The following is a 25864-nucleotide window of genomic DNA, read 5'->3' on the forward strand; positions in this document are numbered from 1 at the left end:
ATAACTCGTTACAATAGCATGACATTTATAGCGAGCGAATGTAATATAAAAATCGCTCTTAAATTTTCTAAACACCCTGTACCTACGTTGCTGTCAGTGACGTTGAGTACTAGATTAAAATGAAAAAAAAATGCAATAACTTACCTAAAGCGAGTTACATTAAAACGGAAAGTTTGCAATTCTAAAGTAAACTATATTTCTCGTTTGCATTTGTCACATTAAATTCGATAAACTACAAGCGATAAATAATTTCGCGTTAAAAAAAAATTATAGACAGAGCAATTATACAGTGTATCATACAGAGTAATTAGAGATTAGCTATCCACCATCCTGGCCATGTATGGATTGGTAAATTTTCGTAGCCTTAGAAGTGTTATAAGCTATCTGTTGGTTTTGAAAAAAAATGCTTATCTTAGCTTTTTTAATTTAATTGGATTTTATTATTAATCCATTAAATTATGTGAAATAAATAACTGTACTTCTAACGAGGCCATTAAATTAAATTAAATTTTCTTTAAATTTAATTCGCTGTTTGTTGCCAGCGATTTATTTGCTATTTCAACCCGTCCGAAGTAGAGTACATCTTTAATACTTAATACAATGTAGCCAACTGGTCGTGATAACATAATAAAGAATGATATTATTCACGCTCGTGTGCGTTTGGGGAGAGCAATCGGTCCTGTAATCTTTCGTTTTCACATTGACTACGGTGGGGGCGATGTGTTAAAACATGTGTGTTAAATGTACATGTGAAAAATATTAATTCAAAATTAAAATGTCTTATTACGCTTATTGTTAACAATTAATCAAATTGACAATTTCTGCCTTCTAAAATTTCAATATTTGTTCGGAAAAACGTTGGATAGAAAGGTAAAGCTTTTCAAACTTATGATCAATTAATTATTAAGAAACATTGCCGAAAACTATTTCAAATAATGTTTGAAATAAAAACTACTATTAAAGGGGTTCTTTAATTTAAAATTCATCTACTTAAGAACAATACTGTCATAGTAAACAGTGTTACAATTCGATGCTACATCCCTTTTATCGCCAAAAAATGTTTCGTCACTACTTTCCATTGTAAACACAACGGAAGCCATTTCTGCGCGATATTTGTTCTGTGGCGGACCCAAATGACCGAAATCATTTCTGCTCCGTTAGTTTTTCTGTAAGTTTGGTCGAAGCTTCGGTTCAGGACTTCTTTGTATTTATGTTGCACGAGGGAACAGTACTCGGAGTGAAAGAAATCGTAAGTTTTGCCACCCAACAAATCACCATCGATCTTTCCCGCTAAATGTGTACTTTGTACTAGTTTCGGTCTCGTGTTTTATATACGCAGTATACATCGCTAGAATACAATGTTCAAAGTATTTTTTGTAAAAATAAAACATGTGTAATTGCACGTTTATACAAGGGGTAGCCTAATGCTTTGGAATTGGTCTTCTAATGTAAAAGTCCGAGTTGAATCCAATACATGCACCTCTTATTTTCCAAAATGATGTGCGTATTAGAAATTATCATTCGCGTTACGTTACGTTAAACGTAAAACATCGCGTAAATATCTATATGCCTTAGAGTTTTGCAAAAAAAGTTCTTAAAGGTGTCAAAAGTCTACCAATTAGCAATTGTCGTGTGGAGGATTAAAGCCTAAACCCTCACTCTGAGAGAAGACCCGTACCATCAGTCGAACAATGATGGGTTGACATGCTTGAGAATACTAGGGTTCCCAATTAAAAAATATTTTATCTATTCATCGGATATAAAAATGTTGGATATTCACCTGTATTAAAGCCACAATAATGGTTAATAATATCAGTGCTTGTGTACTGGCCCACGGCCTCGTTAGCAAGTTATTCTGGCTTGCATAAATAAAATTTCCACATTTTTCGCCCTTTGAAAACTTGTTCGTAGTGGATGCTTACTTCATGAAATGAATATACACTCCAATTTTTAGATTTCTAGCTTCAGCGAGTTGTGCTTTGCGTTGATGATTCAGTAAAGCAGGATACTCATTTTTACATTTAATTATGTCTAACACTCGTGCAATTTTATCTGCAACATCTTTTATTTCTTTGAACACTCAAACTGCTACGTATAAACAGAACGTGAAATAGTAAAGACAATTGTTGCAGCAAACCTTGGATTTAAACTTCAAAGAGCGTGCATGCGTGTCGTCTGTGCATTTTCGCGTGCAATGCGAAATCAACAGACGCTCGGAATAAACCGTGTTGACCGCAAGGGCAATCAGATAGCGTCACTCACTCGACAATACCAGACGCGAGTGCGAGGTAGTCAGGTTAATTTCAACTCCTGCACCCGCCTTCTCCGCAATACGTTCCAACTTTATTAAAACGGCACTTTTACACAACGCTCCTGGAGTGGAGACATCCGCACTAAATAATACAAATTTTAAAATTGAAGAAAGCGGTATTAAAATTGCTTTGAATAAAGTCTTCGCAGTAATGCCGGCATGAAAAGAAATAATATTACGGAGACTCAAGCCGATATAATATTGAGGGAAACTTTTGACTAAAGGAAATGAGTAGTTCGTTTGAGTAGAGTCGACGTATAATATACAAAGAAGCGGCCACTCCAGAGACAATAGACTCGGAGTAACTTTCAATATTAATGATGCGCCGAGAATGCACACAGACTGCCAGTTTCAAAAGCCTCCCATTGATACTCATTAACTATTGATTCATAAGTAATACCCTTTTACCGGTACCAGGTCGAACGGACCGGACAAGTTTTCAAATTTAAATGTAAAAGGGAGGTGCATTTTTAAAACTGCAGACGTTTACCAACTCTTGTATATTAAGCCACACCTATTTTTGCCTCATAGCAGCAGTGTTAAGAGCTGATGTGTTCTGGTTTGAAGGGTGTAATAAGGAAGACATACTTACGAGGAGTTCCAGCCTAGCCCTCAAGGGTAGCGACGCATCTGTGGCCGACCTCAGGTAGAAATATCGAATCCTATCTGGGGTGGATTATGGATGCCCATGGGCGGCAGTAGCCACGTACCATCAGGTGGACTGCATGCTCGTCTGCTACTTCTATATTATAAAAAATAAGTTAGTCATACAACACTAATATATCACTAGTTTAGTACATTAAATTGCTTTTACTGCTGACTTAAAATTTAGGACCGTTTCAATTGATTTATAACGACTTTTCAGGCCTTTATTTACTTCAAATAGTTGTGCATTTTCCTAAAAGCTTGATAGTACTTTTATTTGTGAATGTGTCGAGTTGTATTTGTTTGAATTTATAATCACGTTTACATTATATTATTTTAGTGACATTTAGTACAATGATTTTACAATTATTTCCTTTTTATTTATTACAATTAAAAAGAATCAACCTTTTAAAAAGGTGGTAGAACCATTCATTGTTCGATTATGGGGGAACTTATTATCTGCTTTAGCTCTGTAAAATAGCCTCTGATGCACTGTGATATACAATGTTACATACATTTTGGTACAAGTGGGCACATTTTTAAAACTGAATTGAATCAAATACAAACGTTGACATTCAACACAAGCATTTCATGGATGATAATATATAGATAATAAAGTTGATATTATTCAACGCAAAAATGAATCCGTTGGATCTAAAAGAATGGAATTTTACACACGAGTTATTTATATAATGGAAGACATTTTTGGTAATTCATTTCGAAGGCGGATGAACTAAGAGGTGAAGTTTACACAAGAATTATTGTCATATAATTATATATATCTCCTTAAAAACCGGCGATGCATTGGCGACTCCTCTGGTGTTGCGAATGTCCATAGGCGACGGTGGCTGTTTTGCACCAGGTAGCCCATCTGCCGTATCGTTAGGTAAAAAAAAAAAAAAATAATAAGATTATGGTTCATTATTTCTATCGACTATAGTGTGGGAGGTTAGCTGAAGGTAGAAGGCATTATACATACGCTACAATCAAAGTAATCGACGGTCTATACAACACCCGGTGTTTCACATTATGTGATTCGAGTCCTTTGTACTTAACGATTGTACGCTGCTATTTTTAAATCCAATTTTCTGCGACGTAAAGAAGGGAAAACGTTCTATGTTAATGTTATACTTTAACCTTTACTAAACTATATACCTGGATTTTTTCAATATGGGACATATTTGAATTTAGTAGAAATCCTTGAGGTTCGACTTTAGTAGCATCACCGTCATGCCTGTTTTTTCCTAATAAGCTTATCAACATACTGTGCTTAGCCGGAAAAGTGTGAGGCATACCAACGTAATTCTAGTGAATAGTCATGTATCTGCGGACCTCAGGACCTCAATCTTATATAGTATTGATTACAGATGTTTATAATTATTATTGACTTAACTATTTAACAACAGGTTTACCTACTTTTTTGATAGCAAACTGCCTATAAATTTGCAAATTCAAGCTACTGAAGCAACTGTTTGAAAATAAAAAATATCAAGAGCCAAAAAATATATTTTTACATACGACAGTACCTACAGTGTTTCAACTTTTTAGATAGCTACATCTTTATGAGTATATAGCGCACTCATCTACCATTTGCGAAGTCGGAAACCCTTTTGAGCTATCGGTCCATTGTTCTCGCACTCATAAGGGCTTGTGCACACACGCGCCACCTGCCGGAGAGCGCGCAACGAGTGCAGAATGTATTTGCGCGCCGCGATTACGCTCGCTCACCGCATCGAGATCCATCGATCGACTTTGCTTACAGCTAGAAAACGGAGGATTAGTTTTATATGAAGCAATTGGTTGCAATATGAACTCATTGTTGAGCTGATACGTAGCCTAGTAGCTCCGGTTAACATTTTAAAGAATGCTGATAGCATGAGCCACAAGTATATGTATTTAAACATAAGCCTGATTTCATTATCGCTTGTTCTTGCGCCATGTATAACTTTGGTACGTTATGTTTATCTAACGTTTTGTGAATAGTAATGCACATTTAAATTCGCTATTAGTAGTATGGACTTTACCTAAAATAATTTTAAATCGCCTGTAATCCTTACTAATATTATAAATCCGAAAGTAACTCTGTCTGTCTGTCTGTCTGTCTGTCTGTCTGGTTGTCTTTTCTTCACGCCTAAACCACTGAACCGATTTTAATGAAATTTTGTACAAAGATAGTCTGAGACCCGAGAACGGACATAGGATAGTTTTTATCCCGGAAATCCCACGGGAACTAGGGATGGCGATCTAAGATCGATTAACCAGAGAATCGATCTTTTGGACCAAAAAGTCGATTATTTTAATCGATCTCCAGTAATGGATAGATTCAGTGAATCGATCTTTCAACCCAGAAGATCGAAATTAGATTTTTTCATAATTTACTTTACTTATCCATGTTAGTCGATCATCTATCTATTTATATAAAAATGAATATTTGTCTGTATACATTTTATAAAATCGGAAACTATGCATTTGATCAAGTGATGATCTTTTGCAAAGTTGTTGTCCAAGAGCCCACGAAGGTTTGGGAGTTGGTAAGACCAATTTTCGACAGATGGCACCACTGTCATTCCAATGAAGGTACGAATTTTCTGTTTTATGTATGTCATATTATATCTTTAAAATGCGGGCGAAGCCGCGGGCACCACTAGTTAAGTATATAACAAGATTTTCAACTTAAAAAACGACTAAGTTTTAATTAAGATGACTAGGACCGATTTATATACAAAAGTATCTCGTATGAAGTTAAATAAATAACACAATGCAATGAATAACAAAATATTCATATTTCTAAATTACCCAATTTAAATACACTTTACAGAAAAGAGAAATGAAATTCTAATTTTTAGTATTTAATTGGTATAATTGAAACGATTTAACATTTATTAGCAGTACTAAGTTAATTAAAGCAATTACGTCGGTTCCGCTTACTCGTATTCTATTTAATAAGTTCTGAGTATTGCTGCTGGAAAATAAATAATAAGACTTTGATTTCTTTATATGAAACAAAGCATTATTATTACTATACTATTATTACTCTATAAGTCCTCATGCCTTATTTTTCACCTCAGAAAAAGTTTTACAGTGTCAGCATATAAAAAACTACTCATTCTTAATTTATTTTATAATTTACAAAGTGGTTCATAATAAGTGGTGTGATTTAAAAGTTCATATAATATAAGCTCTATATACGAATTCTGAAACAAAGTTGAGAGCCATAAGCTTAAGTTCATGGAAAAAAGCTAAAAAAGCTTAGCTTAATCGTTGACATTCATTGCACTGCAGTAGCTTTTCAAGTAAGCTGATGACGTCACTAGACCGTTAAGTACTATATGGAAAATAAGCTTGAAATCTCTTCAATAAAGCTTCCTTCGCTGTTTATAATTATGCAGAAATATTAATGATCGAAGCTACTTTAAGTGAATTTCTATTATAATAATAAAATTGCTATGCGGGGAATCCGAAGAGACTAGAGTTATGGTACCCGTTAATTAAAAGAGTATTGTAATCTGCGTTGATTATACATTTTATGTGCATATATGCAAGATTGTAATCTTAATATTTATTTTCATTTTCAGCCTTCTTTAATTATTGTACTATATTACAAAGATACCTGAAGATGATTATACACATTTATCTAAGTATTATACCATACGTTTATTAAATTACGTACCTATATAAAATAAATACGTAAATTAAACTAAAGTTAAAAAACATTTGTTTTGCTATATACATAATTACAGAACTTAAATTCCATCTGATAATTTTCTCTTCACAACAGATTTCACATTCAAAGCGCCGTTCAAATGCTAATCGGATTTCATTGTTAATTTATATTAAATTGTAGCACAAAACGGCCATAAATTCATACGTACATTTAATAATAAGCAAAGAAGACAATGGCAAGAGCCTTAACAATCCAGTAATGAAAAGACTAAAAAATTGCGCTAATTTTCTACAATGTAATCCCACGCTAACATAAAAGATACTTGCAGTATTACGTGTGAAAGAGTGAGAGAGATAAAAGAAATGAAAAATTATATGATCAGAATAAGGCGCGGGGAGCTTTGTTAGTGCTTTCTCGTCTTCTATTTGTATAAAGCGTGCAAATTGAAAATTTCAAATGTTCAATTATATTCAAGAAATCTTTTCACTAAGTTCAACGAATAACAACGAAGTGTGATTGTATGGAATGATTCTATTATTCTGCTCTGTAACTTGTTTGTTTATTAATTGTGGAGATATAATATAAAACTTAATATTATAAAGTTTGTATAAATTTATCAAGGTGCATTTATCAAGGGTTCGTATTGACCGCAATGTGTCCTTTTATAGTGATAGTCTCGTAGCATTCGTTTCACCCTAGTCACTCAAAGATCCGGATTGTATTATGGGATTCAATAAAAGTTTTTATATAAAATAATTAACAGTTATCCTAAAGGAAAACGTCTTAAATTTCTCTATGTTACCTCATCCCAGAAAATGTTGATTTGATAGTTCGATCACGAGAACTTCAAACTAAACATAGTCCTTACGGTCTAAAATGAACACACGAACACATTTGCTAAATCAGCACAAAAACAGTAGCAGTAGCAAACGCGTGGCCACAAAACAAACTGACACCATTCCCAAAAAGATCTCCAAGTGTTCCTTAAAATACGACCCACGCAACTCCACTGCGAACTTCTGGAATGGCTCTTTTTTAGTGCAAAGTTTTGTATTTGGGCGATAGTAAATATTTGGTTTTCTCGCTGCGGTCTTCCTAACAAGTGAACCGTGGCGTACGTGCAAGTAGCGTCTTCATTCCGAATTTGGGCGAGTCCGCGGCACGCGTCTTGCATTCCAATGTGCCAACGGACCCGTTGCTTATATACGCAATTAAAACCATATTAACGGACCCAACGCTATTTCCGTCGAAGCTTTAAATGCTGATGTTGAATTACAAGCTACTTATAGTATTAGTAATAGAAGAAGTAGTGGAACCCTTCGTTCATGTCCAAGTCGTCACGTTTTCTACTGTGTCGCAGCAATATAGTGCTGCTATTTTCTGGTTTAAACTGGTTATAATTTGTTTTTTGTTACATCGTGAATTGGTGATTCATTACGCCTAAACTTTGAAGGAAATTAACACACCTGCTATTAATTTGAAATAATTATTATCTTATTTAAAGTTATTTTTGCAATGTCAATGAGGAGTTACTTTAATAATATAATAAACAATGTTTGTTAAAACGCTGTCGAGAGCACTAAGATTAACGTAACGAAATAGCCGCACAGGGTGCGCCTAGATCGTTATTAGAAACTATCAGGGAGGTCGGTTGGCTATTATTAAAATATACCGGAGAGATCTGCTTTCCGAAATCGATTAAAGTAGTTAGGGTAACAAGTGGGTAGTTAGGAATCGTTTGAGCCGTTGCAAGTGGAGTATTGTAACCACAACAGGGGTATTCTAGTCTTGTGTCCGATGATCCCGCAAATCCCGGCCCTCGCGTCCCGGGCACGTCTTCCCAGCGGGATTACGCGTCTCACGCGGCGATCTCGCTGCGATCCCGAATGACCGCAACGATCATACCGCTGTAGACAAACTGTCCAATGGACCAACAATATAGCCCTTGTCGTCCTCTTTGTCAAAGCGTTCGTGGGGTGAAAGAAAATTGAACTTCATATGGGAACGTCCCTCTGTTATTAGAACGTGTCTGCTTTTGAATTTTAATCGAAACGTCCGTAAAAGGAAGTATTATTGCGGACGACACTACTGTTTATTTTTAACTTCGCAATGTTGAAATGCTATGTATCTAAGTTTATGTTATAGTCACAATTTAAATTATAATATAAATACGACATTATTACTACAATAAAGCTAAATACCATGAAAAATTAATACAATAAACCCGATTATCCTGGGCCGGAAGATTCATAAATATTTATGTCGAAAAAGGTAAACAATCTGTGTTTACCTAAAACATAAATGAATGCTGATTTGAACGATATCTAAATCGAAATATATATGAGATTCATGCCCTTGACTATCTATATAATTGACTGTAACAAGACAATATAGTTACTTTACCTTCACGTGTATTGATCGCCAACATCCCCTAGATGACGCGATGACGATAACACGGCTAATTGCACTGATTAGTGGCAGCTTCCGTTGTAATTGTCTGGCTACATCTTTGTTCATAAAGTATGGCAATTAAATGTAAATGTTATATTTGTTATTCATGTTGCTCTTAACTAAAAACTTTTGTTGTAATTTAATGTGGTAGAGCCAGTATGGTTCGACCGGGGAGGTACCGACCGCTACATCCATTTGTAGCGTGAAGCGGTTCTGTGTTCCTGTAGAATTGTAGTTGTTGTCATAGAACAATGATTTTAAGGCGGATCCAAAATTAAAAACATCAAAATGTTCTCCGAAGAAAAACGATCAATTCCGTCAAACAACTACAAAGCTAACTATTGATACCAATTCACAACAAAACTATAGGTATATTTCCGATATAATATTAGCAATAATTTAATTATAATCATGGCTATAATCTTAGCAATTCTGTACCATCTGCGTCATTCTCATTGAAGGTGCGTAGGAGTGATAATAACCAGCAGTTTGTAATGTAAAGTAATATTTTAGATGTCTATTGGAAAATACGCCCAGTGGTAGATATAAATTTCAGCCACCCACGCGTTTGGTCGGATATGCTGCAAATTTTTCGAAGTGCGTATTTGAAATTGATTGCTACCCTTATGCCTATTCCGCACTGCATGGTGCTTCAATTTTGTATACAGATTTATGTCTATATTTATTTATATACAATATGATTGGAGTCACTACTGCAGTACCTGTTAGTACAATTCATTTCTTTCATTCAAAAGCATGCTCATTATGAAAATATAATTACAAAGAAATACAATATGAGGAATCCTACGTATCACATAAAGAATAACAGTTATTAATACCGTTCTCAGACGTGTTAAACTCTGTAAAAACAGCCTTATTATCGAGAAAGTAGACTAAGCTATAATTTTTATTACGATACGAAATAAATTTTATTTAATAAGAAAAACATAAAATTTTGTAATTCAATAACGAAATTATTCTTATAAAACAGAACAATTTTAATATCGTTTTGTCGACAGTCGACCACGGCCCTAACTGATAGCCCTAGATGGAAATATATTCTATAAGATCTAAATTCGAACAAAAATGGATTTGTAGTTACAGTATCTAACCTTTAGTTCCATGCTGGGTATAAATGACAAAAAGGGAAAATACGGAAGCTCATAGGGTAAATATGTTAGGTTGCTATTAGCTTAAGTTACGGAGTCCTAAACCAACATCTGAGTAGGATTCCAACCCTCCTTCAACACAACAAGGGCCTCTAGACACAACTTGTAGCTAAGGTACATTAAACTAACAATATCTTTATTTGTACCCTCACCCAGTAAGACCCTTTAAGGCAGACATAGGGGTTCGAGTAAAGGGCTCCATATGTCTAATTTAAAATAAAACTTTCATATTTTAAAGTACGTAATAAATGAAGAAAATAACTTTTGAATATAACAGCTATTTTAAAAGCAAACATTTTGAAAAGTTTGGTTCATGAACGCGCATATGAAACTTGAACCTACTAAAATAGAATCGAAATATTCTAAATACATATATTATTCCCGCTTCAAAGTTTTAGGGGCGGTAATAGCTGCTAGTTGTACCCTTGTTGAGACTGTATGTAAATTACTAGACGTGCGTGGCACTGATTTCTTTGACTAATTTACCAAAATGCCCGTAATAACAACTTTTCCCTATTTATAGCTGTTATTGTTGTGCAACGCAATCATGAGATTAATTTCGTGGGGTTTCCTGTAAAATGTGAGTGAGTTCGGTTTTATTGGGAAAATATGTTTATCGTCGATTTTAGCGTCTAATACAATAGTGTACTCGTTTTACAGGGATACCGATACTAAAAAAATAATGCGCACACGCCGACCAGGTCGCACGGCGATCGAGAGCCAAAGTGTGTCGTAAAACAACAGTGTCGCGAATAAAGGGACGGAATCTTATTAAAGTAAATATTTATGGCATTGCCATCAACCGACTGGACGAGGGTTCTGTTGCTCTTGATAAATTGTTCCACCGGTTGCGGCGTAACGGCTACTCTCGAATATTTCCACTGTAACGTTATATAGCTGTAAAAATCGATGTGCTTGATTTATGACAGAATTTCCTTTCGCTCGTTGATAAGTTCGAGTTTTCGTGTAAGTGGTTTATAGGCAGGCCATTTTTTGATGAAAGAGAAATAGTACCTGCTAATGAAATGTCGAAATACCTTTCAAATCGGTCGTAGCTTACTGAATTTCGTATAAAAATACTTTAATCAATTTTAAATCAAATTATGGATTTTAAAAATTATATGGTCTATTAAAAAAATCTTAAAAGTGCCGCAGTAAATTAGAAATTGACAATGCCTTCGTTATAATAATTGAACATGCCAAATAAACATATAAAAACTTCTAATGAAAGGCAGGTTTCCATCGGGCTTTCCTTAACAAAATCTTGGTAAAGTGGGAAACGTACCTAAATAAGACTAAAGTTTCTGAATTTAAAAGTTGAACAGGTCGACGCACAAAGTAGCCAATTGTGTTCCCTCTACTTACCTGAACGTAGACAATAAGGGTGTCTCCACACAATCAGCCCGGCGAGAAAGTTGATTGTTTGTGTTCCATTCAACTTCACAATAGAGAAAATGAAGAGAAGCCAATTCTTTTTGCAACAGCTTTTATCCGCCATTTTGTTCGCCGAAGTTTGCATTTGGGCAGATGTTTCAAAGCGTACGAGTAAAGATTGGTTTACGCTAGAATAAAATGAAGGAGTCAAGAAGAAATGACTTAAACTTACACAACCTTTTTATCCCTCATAATAATGAATTTTCAAAAATACTGCCTCATGGCTCTGGAACATTTTTAATTATACGTTCTACAAGGAACTTCTATACAAAGCTTCATGCGCTTAACATAGTAGTTTTAAGCTCATATTAATATTACGGTATTAATAAGCAGCTAAAATATATGCCGTAAATGAAAAAGCCGTATATGAAATAACTATGAGACGATTACTTTAGACTCCAGATCCTGTGAGCTACTTTAGACTCCACATCGAATGCATTAGAGTCTCGACACATATTTGCTTTGGAATCAGGCCCGTTTATTATTCTTCGAAACAACATTTTCGATAAACTGTTTGTACATATTCCTAAACATGAGTTCACAACTTTTTGTAACAATGTTTGCTTAAGGGCTCAGCCGTGCCCTAAAGCAAATTGTAATGTACGCAAATATTTGATACTAGCGTAAGATAACATCGTGAGTGCGTATACGATTTTGAAGTGGTTTTGTTAACAACTAACATAATATTATTTTAATTCTTAATTGTTAATCGATTGACGGTTTGTATACCTATAGTTCCTAATACTTCCGTGTGCTACAATGACTTGGATGAGACACGAGTACTCAGACCCGAAAAAGCTAAATTTAACATTTAGCTGTCTGCCTAGCCTAAGATTGAACCTAGCCTTCTGTGATGCTTAGTTCTCGGGGATAATACAGCATTCAGATAGTACTTCAATTCTATTTAAAGATACATGGGTGGTAATGAGTACCTGCTACAAATACATACATATGTGTGACACTTAATTTTATAAAAAGCTACGCCATATATTTCCAAATCCATCAAGCCCTTTAGTCTGTAGGGCGTGCCGAAAAATAAGACAAACATACACTCGAAAAACATTACCATCGGTAGTCGACGAAACAAGTCATATATTTATTTTATTACCACGTTTACATACCTAATACCTTAGTTTCACGAAAAAATAATAATATTGGAAATATAATTAAGGGCGTAGATTACGCGTGAGATTGGTGTACTGTACCTACAAACAAAAACAAACGTAACGGTAATTGGTTTCTAATAATCATTCATCGCGTGCAAAGGTTTCGGCGATCCAGTCGCTTATTTGTAGTGCTTATTTATTCCCTAATAACTATCGGTATTAACATGTTATGTCAGATGAGTTGCTATCGATCCATTTCTATCTTAATGCTTGGTACGGGTCTCTGCACAGATGATAGTTTAGGGCACAGATCACCGTACTAACAAAGTGGGAATTCGCAGACTTCACTTATTCTTGAAAAGGTTTTTTAAAGTCGTAACGGTGCGTAAATTTTCTTAAAATGTTTTCTTTTGTCTTTTGGGTAAGTGATAACTAATTTCTAATACGCACATAACTTCGAAAAATCGGACGGACTCGAACCTAGGACCTGTCAATCGAGAAGCCGAGTTTCTAATACGAAACTATCACAGTCTGTCAGACGAATCCGTATCGCAATCCGGCAATTATTTACGTAGCGAACATTATGCGATGCGAACTCGCTGATAAAACTTCCGTCCAACTATTACGTCAGAAAAGGGACAATTCCCTAGCATCTCTTAATTATGGCTACGTATTTCGTATTACAATAATGAAGCGAACAACAACAAAAGTTTGGACGTCGGACCGGCGGACAACTTCAGCGACGCTCAACTGAGTGCTTGTTGAGCTCGATCCTAATGAAAACTTGCTTGTTACCGCGAACGTAGAATTACTTTCATTTCATACAAAACAAGGGCAAAAATTGTCGAGTTCGCTTGATTCAGCGATATATTGCTGTCTCATTCAATTAGGCCTAACATGAACTCGTATACTATAGTATAACTGTATAACTATACAGTAGCAGACCCTCTGTATGGGGTTGGGGCGTACAACGGCTATCCCTACCCCAGAGCACCAGTCAATTTTTGATTAGATATTGCTTTGCATAATCCAGATGCAAATATTTTGTCATTTCGAATTTCAATATATTCAACTAATATATTTTATAATAAGATAACCTTCGAACAGTGATTTCTTTAAAGAATAAGTATTCTGTTATAGGTTTTGACATTATTAACTAATATAATTTTACCTACTAACTAATAAAGTTTTATTAACAAAAGATTTAAACTGTTTTCTACTGAAAAACATTTGATTTACATGTATATCACATTATATTACACACAAACACGTAAGCTTGTGTGTATAGTGCACACAAACGCCCGGTAAAGTCAAACGGAAGGCGTCGGTTGCACAGAAAAATGTATCACAGCGTCACGAAATGGAGGCCTAGGGTTGTATAACGTCCGTTATCGACGCCTACAATAAGTCGCGTTTTATACGGTTATTATAGCGTCATAAACGCCACCGGCCGGTGTTTCATACAGTGCCGGCGGATTATACTGCTTGTGGCCCGATGGGGAGCCGGCCGCCCGCCCACTGTCAGCCCCACGTGCCGCTCGACAGATGTGTCGAGATATTCGATATCGGGAGACACATTCATAATCTTTGCTTCAACCTTTCGCTTCTTATATTAAAAGTAACGATCGTCATCCCAGGTGCGATCGCACTCCCTATTACACTGTTATAGGCGTTCTTTGAAACTTTACCGATTCCTATTGCAATATTGTATTGGATTTCTTTGTTGATAAAGTTTTGTAGAATTTTGTGTTTTTATCAAAAGTGAATTTTAGTAAATTCGTTTTAAATTATAAACAGTTATATTATAGGGCAAAGTCATCTGGAAAAACTTTCCGGTGCCGACCGGGCTTGTTACTTCGAATCACCCGTAAGCCTGCAGATTTTAATTAAAGTAACTATTGCTTCTAAAAAATAAAGGTACTCTAATTGAAGCCGGGAAAAATAAAGTTAATTTCTCGAACGTCGCTGGAGAACTTTCATTAGCGTACTTCCACAGTAACAATTGCGAGTTCGAATAATTATGTTTACGGAATCCTTTTCTTACGCAGAGATTATTTATCTTCCCCATTGTTACGAGAAGTGACGCGGACGAATTTCGCGAAAATGCCCCATTTATCTACGGCGAACACACAAAGGCAACGTGAAACCCAAAACTTTTTACGTGGTCAGTGACAATGCTATTTCTCTCTATTCTCTTAACGTTTCATTTCCAACTTCTGCGGCCATTGTATTGACGGCTTCCGTTCCCGATTGTGGCTACGAATCGATAAAATCGTCACGCTCACTAACGGCCTTTCTATTCGAATATTTATTTGCTTTAATTGATCCAATTTTATATTTACACGGACGCCGGACCCGCAGATAACTTCCCGGCCCTCGACGTTGCTTACTTCCCACTTTATTCAGTTTACAGACCCGCATAAATAAGGGAGGGAATCGTTTCTACTCGCCACGCAACTACATAACTGTCCACCATCCCCCGAATCTCTATTTCACTTATTATTTGAGTATGACAACGCTTTTTGTCGGTCCACAACAAATTCAACTAGACACCCACGGCTTCAAATCACATTTATATAGAAGGACAATAGAGCGGAAACGATTTACTTTTTGTAATATTTGGGACCGACCTATAATGCATAAAGAAAATACGGTCATCTACGGAACTCAACTGAACCCTTATTTGCCTTTTCGGGGTGTTACTATCTTTGCCTCAATTCCTACGGAAAGCCACCCGGTCGCGCGTGAAATACCAAATGCGCCCTAGTTTCAGAGCGGATTGCGCTGTTTGTTTAGGTCATCTCGTTCAAATCGCGAAGGGTGATGGACTAAATATTAACAAAGAGCCGTCGTCAACTTTCTAAATATCAGCAGACATGAAAGGTGTAACATTGCGCGGTGCGACGTTTATGTTCCAGAAAGTGGGTGGGAAATATGGATTGTAGCTTCTTTGTCGACAAGCATAAGGGTGGTAATGCTGATTTTAGTTAACCCTAATCCATAATGAATGTTTAATCGTGACACGTGACGTTGTCACTGGGTGGGAACGGGACGGAAGTTGAAAGTTTTTGCTCAAGCGAGGGAATGCGTCCGCCATTTCCATCATAGGTGTCAGCATAATCGCGAGCGGCGCCACCTATTGTTTACGGGTCGCTAATGCTGTTTGCCGTGGAGGGTGGACACGTCACGTGTGTGTCTTAATCGTTAACAGTAACACGCCCGCTCATCGCCATGTACCGCTTGCTACTTTAAGCAGAAACTTCGACAATGTCAGGTGTCTTAAGGTGTCTTAAGGTGTCTTAAGGTTTACGAAGTTGAGGGATTTATTTGTGTGGCAGATTGTAAGCTTTCAAGTTACTTGTTGTTTGGGCTTCGGTAAATATCGGAAAACGATTCTGAATGACGAGTAGGTACGTAATTCAAATTTATAATTCATGTTGCACAAAGAAACTGTAGGTTCTAAACATTAACGAAGCAAGTTGATCCAAAAATTTTGGTTGAAATATTTCGGTGTACCAATAAAATAGCGGAGGGAATAATTCTTTAGTCAGTTCGTCGTTCACAGTCCGAGGTTATTAAATTCTTCTGGTTGTGCCGATGGTTGGCGCAACTCGCATCACGCGCCACGAACAATATCGCTTGTTTTCGAAAATTGACGCGCCTTTCAAATTAACTTGACGTCGATTGGCTTTAATTAAAACAATATCAAAGCTTTTCGTTGCGAGCTAACGAAGTAAATTCTTTATAGTTACATTTGTTTGAAGTATTGCAACGATTGAAATTGATGTAAAAGAATGAAGTAAGTTTTTTTTCTAAGAACTTTTATCAATCTCCCTTCCCCTTCCGCAGTGCGGACGGGCTTGGTCCCTTTTCTTTATTGCCCTGACGTCATGCCGCATTGATCGTAACGGACTTATGCAAAAAATAAATGAATCCTAAATTTCGTCCTTTTAAAACAAAAACTAATTTTCTATTCAAATACTCCTTGCCTTTTAATTTTCACGCCAAACCTCTTTTTTATCTTTTTTTCCACAAAAAGCAAGAAGGCGTATGCCAACGAATTAGCTTTTAATTACTCCTTATAATATTGTACTGCAAGGAAACCCTTAAGATCCAGTTTAGCAGAAATAGAATTTATGTCACTCATTAAGTCCCCGGTATATGTTTCAACCCAAATGTTTATATTTTTTATGTCTAATTAGAGACATGTCTACGGCAACTACTGAATTTTATTATGACGAATATTACATACAATACCCTTTCAATACAAAAGGACAATATAACTGCCAGATCCACTAGATACATAGAAACGACAGGAAGATAAAACTGTTTCTCTAAATAGAACTCACGTGTTTACTACGTAGGATTTATGTACGATTTATTACACGGCGATCTACATAAATGAGATGATACTTTATATCGTTAGTGCTCATGATTTATAAGATACAAGATACACCTGTGTAAAATATCATAATTACGTTTAGTTCGACCGATCATTGGCTACTATCGAGTGAGCGATAGTTTCGTAGGCTAGTCGCTATCTTGTCGCTTATTCTACTGCACAGTTGTTTAAAAAACTAAAGCTCGGGCGTCTATTTTATTGCTCGAGCGACAGACAAGCGGCATATGTTTGATTTTATTTAAAAAAAAATCTATAAACAGGCGATTGACGTAAAACATGTATTATGCCCTTATGCATTTTTGCATTCATTTTTTTATTGCCATTTAGTAAGGTATTTTAACTTTAAAGTATTAATACTTAACAGCATAATTCTTGGTTATAGATTATAGGTGGGTTCACCAAACGAAACGCGTGAGAGACAAAGTAAATCGCTTGTATGAATGAAATTCCCTAGAATTTCCGAATCAAATAAGTACTAAAAAACTATTTTTAATAAATGAATCCCCTAACTGTACCCTTACCATGAGTTTTCGCCGATTGGAAATTCTTATGGGCAATACGTAAACAAATACCAAAACAGCCATATTTGTCAAAACGTAAAAACTCATGGTAAGGGTACTAGTATAGGAGATGAAAGCTTGTATTACAATGCGGTAGGGATTTACAAATACTACAACTGAAATTAATATACGTTTTATCTTGTTACAGGTTTCGGGTTTGTCACATTTCAAAGCGAGGATATAGTAGATAAGGTGTGCGAAATCCACTTTCACGAAATCAACAACAAAATGGTAAGTGTATTTATATTGTTTGACATTTCTAGTACTTAAGAACTCTCTGTATCGAATGTGAGCACTACTACCAAATCTTAAAAGCTGTAGTACGTGTGGGATGGTGTTGTTTGAAAAATTTGAAGTAGTTACTTAAGTATAGGTTGCGCCAAACTGCTAGTCCGCTCTGTAGTTGTTGCGAGCAGGTGTAGTCATACAATTTACTATAGCGGCGAGATTCAGACTAGCGGACTAGCGGTTTTACGCGGACTATAACAGGCATTCCATCTTAGTTGACACAAGCAAGTAAACGCATCTGTGAGTGTCTTTGAAATAGTGTCCTATAAAAATTTTGATGAACCGGCGCAATAATATTTTAGTAGTGCCAGTCTTAGAGGTATATGACCTAGGTGATTGTGTACTAGTTTTAAGTACTTTAATAAAATCTTCAAAATTTTATCCAAGTAAATGTAATTGAGTCTATTTTTATAAAAATATTTCTGTAGTAAATGTAGTAATGTAGTAATAACATTGTAAGTAATAACTACACTATAGTAAATTCATACTTAAAGTTCACAAATTTTCAAATTGTTCATTGATTTCAACTTTTATATTTTTCTGTCAAATAAAACAGTGTCACACAAATAAATGTGACGTAGCCGAGAGGTAAGAGATTTCTACCACCAGTGGATATCAATTAGAGGCGAAAGAAGACCGTTGGCAGCGGTCCAAACAGGGCCAATAAAATGCCACTAAAACGCGCCTTTACTGTGTTTTGATTTTCTTTTTTCGCCGCAGCCAACGAGAAAACCCTCAAGTGACATGTGTATTCGAGATGTAGTCAGATAATCTTAAAGAAATTAAACCGATGTCACAACAATTTGTTCTTTAGTTCCAGTCCACACGAATGTTTTGTTTTTATTTGCAATCCGTTTTGGCTTATTCAACGCCTTTAGTTAACAATTATGTCCAATGAAACACAAGAATGTTTTCCGTGATATTGGATGATTTTCTTTTATATTTTCTCACACGGCTACTAAATAAGCAATTATTTGCTGCTATCGGCCTCTAATAACGCTTCAATAATAGCTCCATTGCGGTATTATGACTCGGGAAAATAATGTTCAACGAACAAATAATGAACTTTTTCTTTTATTTAATACGCTCAGAAGACGTATTTTTAAAGCAAAATATATTTTGATTAAAAATCTGTAGGTCATGTTTTCAATACACTCTTTCAAACTTTTCGTAAATAAATTGTAAATATTGAGACCAAATCTTCAATTCTTACCACTTGTATCTACCTTCTCCAAAATTAGTATATATTATTAATTAAAATATTTTAGTTCAGCGTAATACCTATTTAAACGATTAATCAAATTTAACGGATAGAATATTTGGAAAAATATTTTTTAAACTGAAATTCTTTTTCAACAACTTCGGATATTGTATTAAAAATGTTTTTTTGATATTCACATTTAAAGTAAATATTTGGTTCGCTTTAATTTAGATTACGCAACTAGAAACGAAAACCGAGAACCATTAACGTAAACAAATTGATCAATACAACGATAATTCATCATAACAATAGCCGCTCCATATTGAATAACACCGTTCATTTGTCGCAATACATTACCGACCGCCCTTACAAGACCATTACAATCATGTGTAGCCATAAAACCTGCCCCAGATTAAACTGTAACACGCATCACAAATTATCCTATCTTCCACTAACACGAAAATGTAATTCTAGTGAAAATTTTAGAACGCAACTAAATTAATTGTACCATTTACGCAGCATTTGATAGCATCAATAAAAGTAATTATGCCATAATTACAACGACAATGAACGCGAAATTTCAAAGTCGGTTATTAACTGTATTTGTTGTAAGCTCATTTATTAAAATTAAATGGCTACTTTAATACCATTTGAGTACGACGAACCGCAGAATACAAAACGTTAGACAAACAGAGTATTGCGCTTTATATCCGCGCGTTCATTTGTTTTGTGCTTCAGGAAATATAACATTGTCATGTAGCATGTGGCGTTGTTCTTGAAAGTAATATGCGAGATTATTTTCTAGCGTTGCACAGACAGCATGACCTAGTACTTTAAGATCGGGCACGTCATTTTATCAACACGTTACGGGCTTTAATTTAAAAATCAATACACTTCGATCATGTTTATTAGACCTAAAGTTTGTTGTTACGATAGTTTAAAAGTCGAGCAACCTAAATTATCGGCATCAAAATTTACTGCCAGTTAAAATGCCTCACGAAACTGCCTAAATGCGAGTTAACAGTAAAAAAATCGATACTTTAGTGCCTCATAGAGACGTCGGAGCCATTATCTACAACGCCACTCGAGCTCGCTTTACACTGAAACCTGGGGCGCTGATATCACCCCACGTCGATTCATATTCGTGATTATTAATGCTTGTTTTTTGTCCCGCGCTATTGTCTAGCTCCATAATGGCTGTACGAATCTCACACCATGTCGGGAGGAATCGCAAGGGTGATGTTCGCCCTAAGTGGAGCAAACAACGAACAAAGACATCAAACAAATGGGTAGTGTTTTAGAGTAATTACGGTTCGCTTCCGTGCAAAACGAGAGGTGTGCAAAGAGCTTCTCCCTGCAACGTCGGCATGCCGCCTAATGTAGGTACACGTCACCGTGTGTTAATAAAAACCTGCCGTTCCGTTCCACGCCTAGGCCCAATGACTAGGCAGAAGAGTAATCAAAGTCTACGTAGGCAGCCGCATTTCACGTCTCATGCTTACTTACCTATTGTGCGTTTTTTCTTACCACTATGCAGGTGTACGTACCGTATATTACAGTTCATAGAAACATAGATAGCGCGCACACTATACAAACTTAAGGCGAATAAAATACATCATGAAAGATAAATAACATTTAACTTTCATATATTGGTAGGAATATATAATTACAAACTTTAGTATTGGACAATTTATGCGACATTAATGTAAAGTTTTGAGTACTTATGTGTTAGACTATAAAAGCATCATAGCCACACCTATTTCTGTGTTAGTATCATGTGCTACATAGTAATACTGTGTTCTGGTTTGTAGGGTGGGGTAAAGCAGACACATTTAATAGGAATGTGTCACAAATGTACCTAATTGAATATACTTATTGTTTATGTCCAAATATTGTTCATGGATTGCATTAATTAAAGTTAAATTGCTGATAACTGAATAACTATTGCGTTATTACAAAATAAATGCTAATATAATGATATTACTCAAGCTTCTTTTTTGTTCTTTATTTATTTTACTCTATAGTGTATATAATAGTAACGAAAAATAGTAATGATATAACAACAATCATTAAAATTAAAGATAATGATTCCCTAATGTGCACGGGACGCGGGAAGTAATCGCTTATTAGTTTCCCCTTTTGCGTGCGGCCCTAACGATCAATGTTACGGGAAACTCTTTTTCCGTAGTACGTAAACAATTTAAGCCAAAAAGTTACAAAGTATCGAAGTAAATAGTAACGATACATTGTTGTAGATCGCAGTTTATGTTACACACGGAATATTAACGTTACTACACTTGACACGTAAACAAAGCCACCATTAAAAATTTGCTTTGGCACATCATAAACGGCGATGTTCGGATAGTTATATTTACGTACGCAATAAAGAAGACAGAGGCGTCACGACAGCACCGAAGTTAACGCCACGAGTAGCTTGCGTCGTAAATTTAATATGTCATCTCTTATATTAAAATGGTCGTTAAGCTAATAGCTCTTCCCGAGCCGAGCGATAGGGTGATACTGCGGCTTACTTTGAATAACAAAAAATATCTTCATTCTCACTTCTCATCCATAAAACCTGTTTGTTATCTTGATTTTCTACATGGAAATAAAACGGAATGGTACTGAATCCTGGAAACATTTCGAAGTTTATGTTGACAACAACTAATACCTACATTGTTTATTTAATTATCAAGTATATTTCTATAATAATATGGTCCCCGTAACTAAACAACTTACCATTGAAAACCTATACCTACTATGGTACTTAGTAATTAGAGCTTTATTGATTCTCTCACTCCATCTTATGATGTGTCTACTTGTATACATTGTCTACATTTGTGAGTTATCAAAACTAGTTTCTTTTTATAGACTGTAGACTCGAAATTTACTCTTGATAATATAATGATCACATCAATCATCATGTATCAATCGTGTAATTATAAAAAGTCTGAAACGCAATCAATTCTAAATTTCCATTTAAGTCTTCATAGACACAAGCGAAGGCCCACTGCATTTTGGAACATAAATAGGGGTCCCATTTAAGTGCTTTCAACATGTTCTCGTCACTCTATTACGTCCTTACACATTACTCTCTTAATTGCTTCCGCTTACCATGAATTTTAACAAAGCAGACACGTGCCACAGAATGTGTAAAATATAGTGCAGTTTAGATTTCACCTCCCAACATCAATTTCTATTTGCTGGATTCTCCGGCACCCTATTCGCACCTGAGCCTTGCTCAATTTAAATCATCTTGCCACGCACAAAATCTCGTGAAGATTTCCAACGGCTTTGCTTTAAGCCACAGCTGTTCAAATGCACTCGGGTAATGCTCGACTCCGAAAAAGAAAACAGATCGCGATAATGATTGTAAATATAAATATTTCTTGATGTTTTCTCTTGAATGTTATAAGAACCAAAAACCAGAAATATGTTCGTAACGTTAGCGCATTTGCAGGTAAAATAGAAAATAGTGTTTGTGCATCGTATTGGAAACGTAACAAAATGAGAAATGACACAAAAGCGCACTTTCCTTCAAGTAATCGTCCCGCATAAGCACTTCTGCGAAAGCATTTGGGTATTGCGTACATTTTTCTCCTCGATCGTACATGAGGCAAACAAATGGTTTCCGTTTAGGAAATAACACTAAAAGTAGGCACGTTTGAAACTGCCACTTAAATCTTGAGATCCTCGATCGCCATTTCTCTTTGCGTCTTAACTGGTGTGAGGCCGTATAGCGCACCCTTGTCGTTACTACCATTAAGAAATGGTCTAACAACCTTTCTGATAAGGGAGGGAATTTGGAGCTTGTCAAAGTGGATAACATTACTTTTTTGGTATTAGAACGAGGTTCCATCGGTGATCCGAGCGGAACCATCGGATCTTCGTCAAAGAGACATTTCTAGTAACTGAGTTTCGGCTCTGCCCGATCATCCCCTTTCCACGGCTGCGTCGGACAATCAATCACGTGTTCCTTCGCAACCGTGATTACCATAAACTTCCCGTTTTAGCAAGACCCAGCGCGCTTCTTCTAAGCTTTATCGATTCGTCCGCGGCCATTTTTGCGCCTTCTATATATCAAGCGCTTTTTGTGACAGTCCCCTTTCATTGAAACTTGCAATTGGCAACTTGTAAGGCCAGATTTGGCGAGATTTTACGTGGACCTTTTTCTTTAAAGATTTTTTCACAGCCCGACTAACTTTTTATTGAAAAGTTGGTGGGGCATTTATATGAAAGTCTCTTTACATGTTCGATTTCAATAAGGTGAAGTGAGAAGGAAAGGATGGATGGAAAGGGATGGGTGAATGAAAAGTTTCAATTTCGTCATGCTAATAGAATGCGAGGAAATGGGAAGCGTCGCCGCCGCATCGCGTCGTCGTGTCATTAATAATACAAACGAAACCATGACGCTTGCGTCGAGTTCACAGGATGCAAGCATTGCTGCTAACGAGATTTGGGAGCGCTCTGCAGTCTTTGCCGACGCTACAATAGCGAATGATTTGAATTAAAAAGGAGGTGGCAACTGAGATGCTTTGTAACTGAGCTCTCGTGATTCAAACGTCAGCATAACTATATTAGAGTTTTGTTAGACATACAATACGTGCGATTGTTTAACTCTACTAGTTAATAAATACGTCTTGTTATAGATAAGTAAATACTATTTTGAATAAGAAATTAAAGCTTTCTATGTTACGTAAGTAAAATAACGTCTCCGATCAATCGAGTTACTTAAATTTGTAATCTGTCAAATATTGATTTTCATACAAAAATGTAATCTTTTCCTAAGTAACATTATAATTTGAATTAAAATGAACACATAGAAAATCTTAAGTAATATTTGGATATTGGCTTCAAACTTTTTGAGTAAATATACTAAAGTTCGATTATAACCTGACAGCAATCACTATTCGAACAGCTACCCAATTTCCTATGTACGTACACAATATAAATTTAATGGTTATAAAGCACACACGGCACGCAATTCCCAAGTGACGCAACTGACTTAAGGACGCAAAGACGTAAATTATGGCTCAACAGGCCTTTCCGGCCGTTAACGATTTTGACTCGAACTTAAATTCGAAGCGTGAAAGAAAATTAATTAATCACACGTGCGGTACACTTCACTTCATACAAGTAAACACCTCCCTACAAGAGAACGCACGCAATAGACGAATCTAATACACGGCACAGTAATCTAATTTCGCCCCTTTTCATTTCGCCTTCGTATTGTTTCTTAGCCTATCCAGTTCACCTTCTTATATCAGAAGTTTTACGTCGAGTAAACCTCTGGGATTACCGGCTCCACGTCTATAACTATCGATCCCCGAGTAGTTAGCAAACTTGCTTTACGATTGTCGACCATCGTAAACGTAGTACGAATAGAATATGTAGTCGGAACGCCCGCGTCGTTTCGCAAAAACAACGCCTGCGAGCGGCAAGTATCATATCCACGTAACAAATGTTCGCCGCGGTTCATAATATTTTAAGAAAGCTTTCGGCGTCTATAATTGAAATGGCGGAGGTGCGTGGGGAGACAATAAAACGGTGACAGTGCGGAGGGCGCAGGAGTGATCAATAAAGGCCATACGTTAGGGCAGGCCGGTTCATTACTGCGCTCCGTGTCGCGTCTCCGCGTCCCCATTACGGAGGAGTTAGGAGACGCGAGCGGCGATAAATAGCGGCCGAGAAGCCCTGCTTTATTTCTTGCACACAATTTCATTTACATTAGAGGTGCTGAACCATGTCTCTCTCGAGAGTCATATGAAAGTCGCCTACAGATTCATGCAAAACAAGTTACGAGCGCGGAGACCACGTGCCGCAGACCTTAATCTAGACGGCGGCGGGTGACAAGGCACTGCCGCTGCCGCCCGACGCCCCTACCTACTTAATTACTACTAATTGCTACAGCTTATATGTACGTGCATCATAAACTTCCCCGTGGGCTGGTATTAATTCTGAATTTCAACCAAATTTGTCTTACACTTTGTTTTGTGCGCACTTCGAGTAAATATAACTGTCATTTGTTTTACAAGTAAGATTTCTTACTCTCTTACTTGCTAATAAAGGAAAAACAATTTACCTAGCCATAAAACGAATAAAAATAATCAAGCAAATAGCGCACATAGATATGTTTAAATAATTAATGATACCATCCGATAAGATCGTGATTTGCCTTTGTAATTTCCTCCTTACTCTACCTGACCGAGTTTTATTACATTATGGAAGCAGAAAACGTTTGCCAAGGAAAGACAATAAGACATACATTTGCCGACACGAGAACGTCCAATTTTGCAAATTGTAGCTGCATTAACGGACATAACAGATACGGGATGTTCAACAATTAGGCACTTAAATGCAAATCGTCCTCTTAGATGCTCCATAACAGCTTTTTCAGACTCAATATATCGTTTGCAATTTTATTTGAATTTCGCCGTTGAATTTGTCGGAGCATTTCAATTCGTACATGGAAACACTTTTATAGGGACACCGTTCCGTCTGAGCTTAATATTATACAAATTTCATTATATTCGCGTTTCAATTGGTTAAACGACGCGGTCGCCGTCCTCGGTGGTCATTCTGAAACGTTTTATACGTTTTCCAGTACATTCTAGTGCCTCTTAAGCTTGATAC

The 25864-nt window shown here is 36.2% G+C and overlaps 1 protein-coding gene across 11 annotated transcripts in view; it reads left to right on the plus strand.

Annotated features, from left to right (window-relative positions):
• The window catches only part of Rbp6 (RNA-binding protein 6), a 635951-nt gene that overhangs the window by 578242 nt on the left and 31845 nt on the right, over window positions 1–25864 (plus strand). For all 11 annotated transcript variants that reach the window (XM_073088080.1, XM_073088082.1, XM_073088083.1 and 8 more), the window contains one exon: window positions 17891–17973. In XM_073088080.1, the coding sequence (XP_072944181.1) occupies window positions 17891–17973 (83 nt within the window). The remainder of the gene's footprint in view (window positions 1–17890; window positions 17974–25864) is intronic.

This window comes from Epargyreus clarus, unplaced genomic scaffold (assembly GCF_041222505.1).
Source record: "Epargyreus clarus isolate Ecla_fem2 unplaced genomic scaffold, WU_Ecla_fem_2.2 ptg000026l, whole genome shotgun sequence".
Classification (NCBI taxonomy): domain Eukaryota; kingdom Metazoa; phylum Arthropoda; class Insecta; order Lepidoptera; family Hesperiidae; genus Epargyreus; species Epargyreus clarus.